This window comes from Egretta garzetta, unplaced genomic scaffold (genome assembly GCF_000687185.1).
Source record: "Egretta garzetta isolate BGI_Z169 unplaced genomic scaffold, ASM68718v1 scaffold61, whole genome shotgun sequence".
In the NCBI taxonomy this organism is placed as follows: domain Eukaryota; kingdom Metazoa; phylum Chordata; class Aves; order Pelecaniformes; family Ardeidae; genus Egretta; species Egretta garzetta.
Window position 1 is genome coordinate 944,345 of NW_009258620.1, and position 12,466 is coordinate 956,810.

Genomic DNA, 12,466 nt, shown 5'->3' on the forward strand with positions numbered 1-12,466 from the left:
TTCCCAAAGTTATTTTCAACCCATTAAGCTAAACTGGAAAGTGACAGCGCAGTAAAACCTACACATTTTCAACCGAGAGTAAAATATAACTACAGTCTTCACTTGAATTTTAACTTATGAACAAACAAGTATTGAAATTCAGTCTTACTTTGCTTGAATATTCAGTAGAATATTCACTATACATCATGCGATATAACAAGATGGACTGGCTGCCCATTTCTGTGTTGAAACTTCAGCAATATCAGTAAGAAACCCACTGAGCTGCTACTTTGATAGATACAATAAAGTACACAAACAAGAACATTAAACAAGGCATGAAAAAACTCAGATGTATGGAAAATAGTATATTGGAAACAGCTACATAAATGCTTGCTTGGCTCATCCTAAAAATAACCAGGTAGACCATGTAAGTATCTTTTTTCCTTAAACAAAAATGAAATGTCTCAAGGAAAATTATTTCTTTAACACTTCTAATCAGCATAGAAAAGTCTATTTTCTCTAATTGCTTGAACAAAGACAGCAGATACGTGTTGCACTTTTACTTTCTTCTTTCGATAAGGCATCTTTAATAACCTAGTCATAACATGAAAACCTGCCTGCCTTTTAAACTTTTCTACTGTAGTTTAAATGTAAAAAAAATATTGAAACTGTAATATTTTGGAATTTATTCCATCTCACTCCATCTTCTAAATGTCAGTAGAAGTTCTCAGTAGAGCAATTACTAGTATATTATTATTTCTCCTATTAAAAATATTCTTTGCAACTATTGACCACTGCACTACACATTTTTAGCCAGTCTGTCAGTGTAGATCCTGATCAACTAAGTAGTCTTCTCCTAGAATGCGTTATTTGCTTCTTTCAGCAATTAATTTTATCTGCTCTTGTATTTTCCAAAGAGGATAGCAAAGGTCCTTCAATTCTTCAGTTATCTTTTACTCATACTACTGTGACTAGACAAGCATCAGCTGGTAACTGTCACCCAATTATTCAAATTCCTTTCCTTAACATTTACAAAAATATAAAATAATGTACTGATGACATCCCCCTTCATAATGAGAAGTGACTATACAGCTATTTAATCCTTTTATCCCTATGCAATTTAAGTTACTCAAATATAGCTAAAACATCTAAATCATTTATGTTTCCTCTGGAGATTTATCTACCTTGCACAGGATTTTTTTACAGATTAATAACATTTTCATTAAAAAACACTGTATCTCCCTCTTCTTCAGTACATCACTTTTTATCCATCCAAGTTAAGAAACCAAAAGAACCACAAAAGCAAAAGACCACATTCAAATATGCATCTAAAATCCTGATCTCTTTTCCTCCCAATATATCAGCTACTGGAAACCAGTATTAATTCTCAGAAACATAAGAACAGTACGACAAGGTTGATTTATACAATTTCTCTATTGATAAAATATCAAACATCTTACATTCTATTAAGAAACCACAACACAGATATACATGTACGTAACACTAGCTTACGTAAATCTTTCCATGCATCTGAAAAAAATTAAGCTAAAATTTGATAACATTTTAGTACTCACTATCTTCTCCTGGACAAGGCATGCCGGGTTTCTCTGGAATACTTGGGAAAACTAAAACAAAAACATTAGATTTTTAATTGAAAAGATCTTCAGTAGTACTTTTTTCCTTGATTCTTGAATATATGTACACAAAGACAGTTTCTGGAAGCCTTTAAACAAATTCTGAGTGAGAAATAACATCACCAAAATTTGGGCCCATACTGGCAAGATCTTATACTTGACTGCAGCATTACAAATCTGTGCTGTTTAGAACTTGAAGCCCCCTCAAAGCCTATGTACAGTTTCATCTTTGGGCCACACCCCTAAAAGAACCCTTCCTTCCTTACAGCCTCCAACTGGAGGGCACCAGTTACATAAAAAAGAATATTATTTTACAGGCAAAGGAGCTGTTCCAGTCTCACATTTAAGAAGCTGTTAGGATACTCGACAAATACATACAGGTTCTTGAACTGTGTAATACTTGCCATGAATAATCAGCCCCTCGTCTCTGTTTTGACAGTACAAACGGAAGGCTTCTTCCAGTTCCATCTGAGATGATATGGTACATGGGTCACCTAACAAAAAAGCAATACATAGGCAAATTTATGACTGAAGAATTAAGCAGAGAATTTCAATCAATCAGTAAGAAGTGTACCAGCCTCCAGGACTGCTCTTCTTTCAATCATCTGATATAAAGCTGGCATTTTGATCAAAGCCAAAATATATCAACACAATTTTTTCCTTCTAATTTTATCAAAACTGGATAGAAATATACTATGCTGATTTGCAAGGGGAGAGTAAAATACAAAAGTGAATAGATATGCTTAAAGATCTTTAACACACAGCAGAAAAAAGCAAGATCACTTCCTAATAACCTGAAAAATTAAGTTTAATTCAAAATTAATTTACCTTTTGTTAAAAGGCCCATTATCCTACTACCTTAACTTCACTGACTGCAGAACCATGATCTGATAATTTATGAAGGTACACAGACTCTACTTGAGTCCCTCTTGCTAGACTGACAGAAAAGCAATCTATGATTAAGAAGTGCAAAAGAAGATACAGGTGAAAGTCACGGATGGGATATGAATATGCCAACTTTGATATAGAGATACAATTAATGTAAAATTAATATCTCTAAAAGTATCTAAAATTTTCAGGATTGGTTTGTATGTTTTGAGAATAGGTTCAGTTTTTTCTTTCAACTTAAGATTTAGAAGTAGAAGAAAAGCAAACAGAAGAAAAAAAACAGGAAACCCACCTAGCCACACGCAACCCTCTCTCTTTCAGAAAAAGATAGATGAAGCCTTAGTTTCTATGGCTTTGTCTTTATCTTTAGTGAGAGCTGTGCGATTGACCATGCTTCATGACTTTTGAAAATCTTGGTTTAACATTTTGTGATATAGTGATTCAAAGGTCTGGTTCTAAGCTCAGTTTATTTAAAGCCTAGGTTTTAATGGCATCATAGCTAAAAATGATACCTCACAAAGATACATAGATCCAAATGAAAGAAGTGCATCACTGCCTGCACTTACTAAATCATAATAGTCATTCTTCAATCCTATCCACCCTTCATGCACAGGTTTTGTTGGCATTCAGTAACTTTTCATCCTGGCTGATGCCAATCAGCAATTCTCGTAAACTAAGCGTACTAAGTGTACGGATGGAACAACAGAAATATCTCCAAACAGCCATTTTCAAAGTGTTCTCTCCCTATAGCATGAGTTCCTTTTGAAAAGCAGTTACTTTGTCAGTCATTGGGACTAAGTGTTTGGTTTTTTGAAAATAACTGCTAGATAGCTTACTACTGACAGCCACTTGTCATCACAGATAATGTCCGCATATTTGGAACATTTACCTTTTCATAAAAGAAAAATGCGTAACTCACCTTTAAGTTTAATAACTCTTTCACACACTTTTCTGCAAGATAACCAGCTAACCTCTGCGAGGTACAAGTTTCATGGTCACACCCCAACTTATTACTAAGCCTTGTAAACCTGGTACTATCTGAAGCTCTTAGTTTTATAAAATTAATCGTACTGATGACATCCTGTAGCACTCCACACACTGCTGGCTCCAAATCCTTTGCTGCAATAGTTTGTCTATGAATGATGCAGTGGATTAATTTCAGGTGTGGTGCTCCCTCTAATCTTACCCCAGAATCCTATTTTTATTCCAGTCAAATCAGCCTCTCCATCAGTGGAGACTCAAACAGTTTTTCTGCAACACATTGTTTTTATTAAAGTCACTCACTGTTCAGATAGTATCTTTTCTACTACATCTTTCTTTCCTTCAGTGACTCACAAAAGACTACATCTTCACATATCTCATTATTGAAACAGAATCTAGTAAATACCATAAGCTGTTACAAATATCTGTACTGTCATCCAACCATATAGCAACTTCCCCACATTACACAGTTCAACGCTTGTTGCTTCAAACCTTCAGCAGTATCCTCCAACAGTATTTTCTGACAGAGGAATGCATTTCAGTTTGCTCCCATCTTGTTTTCTGTGTATTATTCTGGGCTTATTTACCATGACAGGAAGAACAAGTGTTTCCCCAATGGTATGTGGCTTTTTGTCTTCTGCTATTCAGAAGCCTCAAGACTGGCTTCTGAAAATTTAACATGAAGTTTAGTGAAGCTTTGTAAACTACCAGATTAAGTATCACAAGACTTAAAACACCCGTGGGGAAAAAAAAAAGGTAGATGTTAGTCTTGTTCTAGATACTTAAATTTTTGTCTTGGTAATCATGATGACTTCATACTATCATTATCTATTATCTCAAAACACAACATACACTTAAGAGTGAGGCTCATCCTTAAAAATAGCGGATGTAAACACATATTTCAAATACTGTTCTTGATAATTTTGAATCTTTTTGACTGACTTCTGTCAGATCTGATTAGATAGTCATTGTTTTCACCCTGTAGCATGGCTGACAGTTCATACTCAGGAGTAGGAGAAATGGTGGGTCCACCATTTTCTTGTTGTCTGCCTCTGCTCACATCATTAGCATTACCTTGTGAGGGTTATTTTAGTTAAAACTACATAATTAATCCATAAATCCACTTAACCAAGCACACGTAAATGGCAGTATGCCATAATACACTGAAAGCAAGCAAATGAGTGAGGGCATCACTCAGCCCCTGCATGCAACTTTGTAGAACAACCACTCTTCCCTTGCACACCTTGCCCACCATATGTGATACGTGACCATATGATACATGGGCCAAGCAATGACACCACTGTCAATCCACATATTAGATCAAGTACATCTTAATTTTTTATTTTTAAAAAATATTCTTTTTTCTTAAAAAGATGCACCCCAGAGCGCATCTACCCTTCTTTGATGACCACTGCTCTGGACAATCTAAAAATACTGCAATAATACAACATGAAAGGCAAAAGAATTATTTGTCCTGCAAATCAACAATCCATATTCCTTATGTTTATGGAATTTTATTACAAGTTATTCATAGTTCAAATGTTTTGGATCTTGTCAAAAACAAAACTAAAAAAGCCCAACAGAAAATGAGTTTTCTTTAGCTCTGTGGTAGGTTTTCTTTATCCATTAAGCCATTAGCAATTGTTTGCTTTAGGTTAGTTCAGAGAGAACATCTGTTTGTGCAATCAAATGAATTTAAATTACCTGTTGCAATAAGTGGAAACACTCACTCATACACAGAAATAGGACTCATAAGACCTGTGAGGATTGAGGGCAGCCAAAACAGCAGATTGGTTGAAACTAAAATTAAGTAAACCTTAAAGAGCCAATGCAACAGATATCCAAACCAAGAAACAGTTACCAGGAATCATGTCTTAAAATCCTCCAACTCAAAACTTAGTGTTTTCTTTGTCCCTACAATAATCCTTTTATTAGCAGTCCTGCAGTTCAAATAGCAAAGCACATGCAATGTAATTATTCTCCATCCACTTCTGGTCAGGTTTCTTTAGACTGACACAAAACTGAGGGTTAATAAAATGAAGTCAGTAAAGTTGCTTCTGTCTTTCTTGCTAATCAGAAGATAAAGAGTAAAATTTATAAACAACTGATAGTAGTCCTTGGTATCTTAAAAGGACTGGATCTTCTTCGTCTAGCCTCTTCCTCACTCATTACTTTGAAATTCTATTCACCCACCAAACCACACTACTTGGCTAAGGGAGTAGTATAGGCTATTACTCAAAAACAACAAAACAGAGTTACCAGTGTTAGCCATACCAATTTAGTATTTTCTTCATCTTTCTACATTCAGTTCTAGAAGTTATGCTGTAGACCATGGCTTTGGCAAGGTGCAACAGGAAAATAACAGAGCACCCGCGCAGTTGTACAACTGCATGGTAGTTTTTCCTCAACCTACTAGTTCAAGAGTTCTGCCCATCGTGAGTTACAGATTTACTACGCTCCTGTTAAATCATAAGCAGACACATACATTCCAAAAGAAAGCAAAAAAAAAAAGTAGCAAAGACGCTCAGTGTCAAGTATCCCCATTTCACTACTACTCACAACCACCAGAAGGCTGTAGCTTAAGGCTGCAGAGAACTGCCACATTTTACAGCAGAAAGAAATATCAAACCCATCTCACATCATGATGGTATTTCGGAGCCTATAGGAAGGGTAAAGAAACAGTAAGTTTCCCTCACATGCCACTATTTGTGGAAGAACAACGATAAAGCAATAAACTGCTTTCCATCTGAAGGTAACTTAGAACAATGAGATCTGGCAACACCAAACTTTCCTGCAGGAACAGCTAAGAAACAGACTTTCACAACAAATCATTTGTATTTGATCTTATCAACGCCACCTTCCACGAAAGTTTACAGTATTTTTCCCACATATTAAACATACCCCTTTTTCTTTTTCTGGGCATGACTGACTTGAGATACACTATGCATTTTTCCCTACTGCAATGGGGAAACAACTTATTTCTGATATGTTTTCATTTAATGCCTATTATCTTTGAAAAATGGTGCTCTGAAGTATCAGCCAAGTGGAAAAAACACAAAACCAAACCCAAGTCAGCTTTATTTCATGTGTGGTCATTGTATTTTACATCAACAGGACATTAACAACCATTTAGTAGAATGCCCCTTCAAATATAGACAACATCTACCCCCTAATTCTTGAATAGGCCATGTTAGACCATTAATATAATCAACACTACAATCAGTGACAATCATGCAGTTGCCAGGGACAACCACCATAAACAGAGAAAATCAATTATTACTGGAATTCTTAGCACTTACCTTGCTTAAAATACAAAAAAACCTAGAAAAGTTAAAAACAGTCTTCTGATATTACAATTGCATTGCTTCTCAGAAACACACTCATTTAAAAGGTAAATCACAATTTGGAAGACACAAATGCCTATGCCATTCTGGAAGCTGACAGGGTTAAAAACATCAAAAGGTGATTGAATTGAGAATTTTCAGGGGTACAGCATTAAGCCTATGAAAGACTGAAATTAAAACAAACTTTGTATTCAGCATAGAAGCATGGAATAGTAAAATATAAAAGTTCTACAAAGCCTTCACTTCTACAAAAGTGGATTCGAGTGCTACTGCAATCAACCTTGATGTTTTCAGGCTCATTTGTTTTTCAGCTCCCTGCTTTATAAGACAGGGTTAGGTACCCTGGTATTTAGAAATGGAAAGTAACTCCACAATACGAAACTCCTTAATACAAGTTTCCTCAGTGCCCCTTCTGTGTACCACAACGAACAATAAACCCAAGAATGCTTAAGTAGTATTTCAGTACAATACCTTCATCATCAATCCACTTGAGGGTAATTGGCTGTTCCTGTTGTAAATTACACATCTCATGCACTTCATCACAAAGTTCATCATAGCTCATTGACGCATCCAAGTTTGTTATCAGGATGTCTCTGCATGAGATGAAAACATGAGCTTTTATCAGAAAATATCTGCATTAGCCTGTATATTCCAACAATCCCATCTATTGACTCTAAGCTGCCAAGTCAAACTTCCAGAATCAGCATCCCTCATAAAATGCTCCCATTAATGTAAATTAGTTGCCAAAAGTCAATAGAATTACATCTCAGTGTTTAACTTTTAAAAATACTTTAGTATGGAGGAATAAACTGTGTTAATGATCTATCTTTAATGCATGTTTACTTGGGTGAGTCAGGTCCCTTATTATAACTGTCAGCATTTGAAGTGTTGTAAAATACAGAAGGTTTTGTAAGAATTAAATTTTATCCAGGTACATCTTCCATCAGGAGATAAGTAAAATCTCAATTATTGAAAAATCCTTTTAAAATGTAGAGTTTTCCTCACATCTACTATATTGTCAGAGAGAAAGCTTTGATTAGGTGAATTCTCAAAAGACATCATTACAAGTAAATTCAGATAAAATCTTACTCAAATTCTGCAGCTTGTGCTCTACCTTTATAGCGTTCTGCAAACATGTACCCAACACTGAACTCTACTGATGTAAACTACACAGTACCCTCAAGCAGTTGTGAGAGTAACTCTTGATATAATGAAAGCCCACACAGTACTGCCAAAGCAGGACAAAGATTATTTTTTTTTAAAAAAGAAAGTATTACGCAAAACAAGATCTGAGGATACAAACTAGACTTTCTCCTGTTTTCTAAATATTTTTCAAGTGACAGACTCAGGGAAACCAACTGATTAAGTAAGTGCAGGAAAGAAGAGATGTACTTAAGTAATCTGAGTGCTTTCAAAGCCTTCTAGGTGATAAGTAGGAAACAGTTTTGTAGTTAATGGCTACTGGCATATGTAATTCTTTCCCCTCTTAGTTTAATACAGTAAATACATCAGAATTTTTCCAACATGACTGAGATAGCTTTCCTATTTTCATGCTGTGTGACAAGTCATTTTAGAAATTATGTCATACTATGTATTTTGACTATTTATGTCTTTCAACCAGAAGCCAAAAGGTACTACACTGAACTAAGAACCTTAAATTCTATGACTTACATTTTAAATTATGTTGTACCAACTTTGCATTTTGCCTTTGCTGAGAAAAATTACAGTGACCAAAGCTTTAAGACAATAATTTTAAAGAACTGTACTAAGTTTCAAATTCAGATTAAAAGCACTGCTACCTTTTCAAGCGTACCTTTAATCTACAATTTGTAAAGTTCTCAAAGAACAGCAACTTAATAATTCTTCATAATAAAATGGAAGAAGAAACACATACACTAACTGCCCACTTGTAAATCCATATTATTGTACAACACTGACAGTTGTCAGGTGAGGTTGCATTTAAGAGCATCTCCCTCTCAAGAAAGTTGGTTTTTTATGTACTTACAAAAGTAAGAGACCAAACCAGTTCTCAAAGTAGCATTTGAGGCCTGGTGCAATGCCTCGGTCAGTAACAAATGCAGCTCATTATTTAATGCACCGCCACCGCAAGCCACTCATGAAATCAAGCTGCTATAGATCTGTGGTAACTCTGGACAATCCCGCTTTCACAAATATCTAAATAATATTCAAAAACCTTAAACTATGCGCTAAGACAATACTCTACCATGCACACTACAAACTCCAACTGAACCTGACATACTAATCAGCCTTAAATTGTTAAAATTACTATAACAGATGGCACTGCCATTCTATAGGTAAATTAATGAACTTCATATTGGACAAAACACAGCTGAAGTACACCTACTGAAGATGAATAGCACCTACTGCAGACACAAATATCTATGATATTTATTCAAGTTATCTCGATGATGCCCATGTTCCTTTGAGATTTACTGTGTTTAATCTTAATGTCTGTATAACCGCATTAGGCAATCAGGGCACAGATAAATGAAAAATCATTCTTTAACACTAAAGAATCCCACAGGACAGTTGTCAGGTATCTAAAACTGGACACAACAAAGTAATATGAAGAACTATGACCAGTAAGTTACGTGTGAGTAGTTATAGCAAGAGAATCATCCACTTTGTTAGATTCAGTGTGTCACCATTTAGAACCAAGGTAACATACAACAAATGATACTGCATCACTACTCTATTTAAATGAAGTGACTTCAAGTAACCAGGTATAAACCAGATAAACAAAGTAACTGAAATAATGAAATGAGAATTACACAAGTTTACTTTCTTTTGCAATCTACTTATGCAGTTATTTATACTATGCTATGTTAGGAACTCTGTCACACCCAGAAACATGAATACCTAAGATACTCGGACTCCAGAGATAGACTCAACACTCACGTGTTTGCGAACTTCCTCATGCTTGGATTTCTTAATTGGCATTTCAAAGTGATATATTCGACTATTATTTTTATTTTTTAGCAGCTACCTGAATGAGCTTAATGCTGAATAACTTCAGAATTAACAACAATGATTTCCTGCGGTTTGTCAAATTTGTTCAAAAGATGTGTCATACTTTAATGGAAACATGAGATAATCAATCCTCCAGTCTATAATGCCAAAACCAGTCATCTCTTACAGAATTTATCAGTCGAACAAAGCCAAAATTCAACAAGAGTTTGGAACTCTTGTTTTTTTAAACTGACGTATTATAGACTTCACAGCTAATGGAAGTTACTGTAAACATAGTGTTGCAGGAGAAACCACAGTAGTAGTTTATTGTAAAAAATTGTAATTACACATGAATTCTAATGGTGACCCAAGTACTATCACCTCCTCCATTTCTGTGCAGGCAAATTCTACAGACACACTCCCTTCACTTATACCAACACTATCCACCAGCAAGCTATCCCAAATTGTCTACACTAAATCCTATTTGTGTTTATAGTGCCTTCCCTTACAGAGCTAAGGCAGCTCTCCTATTGCTGTCTCAGAGAAACATGCGTATCCATGCATCTCAGAAGTGCATCATACAGATGTTTGAAGTTCAGATGTTCTTTTCAACTTAAGCCTGTGTATGACACGATTCAGAGGTGTAAGATAAAACTATGGAGCAGAAAATAATTATTAGTAATGGCAAATACACGGTACAAATCTTTCACCCAGAGTTCCTAAAGCAGTTTACGTGTTTACATTAAATAACCAAAACAAACCCATGGTGCAGATTAATGATAACAAAACCCAGCTGATCTGCATTAACTGTTATGAACACATTACAGAAATTACTGAGCAGCTATAACAATGAACCACAATGAACCACAGCATGCAGTCCCATTTAGTTTCATACATGGATTTCAGTGTTAGTCAAATTACTGAAGGGGAGCAGGGGAACCAGCTATCAAAAATTAAAGGGCAAATTATACAAGAGTTTACTTTTAGTATTTATACACAACAGAAAGATAGATTGTGGGCTTGATTTATTTTTTAATTACTTCAAACTGAGTCTTCAAGCAGCTTGCATGGGTTCATCTGAATTTACTGATAACTTGCAGTCTAAGCAAAATTGCCTCATTTCTCATATTTACCTAAATAATCCCAATAATAATTCCTTCTAAAATTTCTGCAAGACAAGCAAAAAAGGACAAAACCAATAGCACCTGCTTATTATTTCAAGACTTATACATCTATCCACTAAGAAACATCTCCTCTAATTTTCCAAGACAGAAAGTACTGGCAGTTAAAATAGTGTCTAAAAATCCCCACTGGAAAAGGACTCTCCTTAAACATTACTTGTTTTGTCGCACGGAGCACACAGTCACAGACATCTATAAGTGGAAACCTGTTCTTCATAGTCTCCTGCTAATTTCAGCAGTAACTTGGGGAGTTCATTATTTAAGATTTATCATACCATTATTATAAAGTAGATACAACAAAATTTAAGAACTGCATGTGGATGCAAGAGACTGATCTACACTTATCTGTGACCACAAACACTTGTAACAAAACAGAAATGGGTTATTACCCATCGACCCAGAATAACTGTATGCCGGTTTTGCACATTTTTCCCCCCTTTCGAGAGAAGAATAAACTATCAACTCTTCTCCACAATCAGCAGGCTGCAGGAGTCTGGATGGGATTTTAATAGGCCAGAAGTTTACCTGCCTGATCTGACGTTATTTACAAATCCACCAATGCCCTGGTTACTCCATCACTAGGTCAGACTATGAACTCCTGCTCAATATGCTTCAAAATTAGACAGGACACAACGCAGAGAAGAGAACATGCTGACTTACCCACTATAGTGTGTTTTTACTCTGATGAAGTCTTTGTTCAAATCAATTTTTGAGCCCATTCTGCTAGGCATGGTCTGTATTAAGCAGTCTAAATGAAGTGATAAATATATAGAAGTAAGTTCATTCAAGGCAGATAGCTCATTTCATTCTGAAGTAAACAGCTTCACATGCAAAATATGTGTTTCTCCTCCAGATGATTTTCAATCCAGCTGCACAGAAAGAAAACCAGAACACAGATGAATATACACACTCTACAAAACATGAGTTGTGTCAAATTTTAGATATACAAATAGCTTCACACAGAAATCAAAGAGGAAAGAAATTAAAAGGAAAATATACAAGACCATTGACCTGCACAGAAATTAAGTGAGATCAGTTAAAAATACCCTGTACCATTTAATTTTACAGAAACATCCCAAGCATTTTTTAATAAAACATCCAACAGTTCCCTCTTGGCCAAAAACACTCCAAAGAAATCTTTACTTATTCATCAACACAGCTTCTGGCTCTTTCCTTCCAAAGAGTAGATTATTTTAATTCAAAACAGTTTTTATATACATGGAAGACAGCTCTCAATTAACATTCGTTACAAATTTACTCAAGAAAAGCAGTAGAAATCCAAGGGGCGATTTAAGTTACCTTTACGACTGGAGACTGACAAACATCTTGTTTATTCAAAGTTACCACCACCTTCCCTTATACATACATACCTACTCAGGCAGCTCCCTTACCCCCCTGTCCGGGGAAGCAGGGCCATAGGTACCAGGGCGAGACTCCAGAACTCGGCCTCCCGCCCTCCCCTCTCCTGAGCAGCTCAGAGGAGCGCGCA

General features: G+C 35.6%; 1 protein-coding gene across 1 annotated transcript in view; it reads right to left on the reverse strand.

The window, feature by feature from the left end:
* PRKCZ (protein kinase C zeta) overlaps nt 1-11,708 on the reverse strand; it is a 67,130-nt gene extending 55,422 nt beyond the window's left edge. Inside the window, exons 1-4 of the mRNA XM_009648121.2 lie at nt 11,638-11,708; nt 7,298-7,419; nt 2,018-2,107; nt 1,554-1,604 (exon numbers count right to left, since the gene is read on the reverse strand). Of these exons, the coding sequence (XP_009646416.1) occupies nt 1,554-1,604; nt 2,018-2,107; nt 7,298-7,419; nt 11,638-11,708 (334 nt within the window). The remainder of the gene's footprint in view (nt 1-1,553; nt 1,605-2,017; nt 2,108-7,297; nt 7,420-11,637) is intronic.
* Nucleotides 11,709-12,466: the final 758 nt, after the last annotated feature.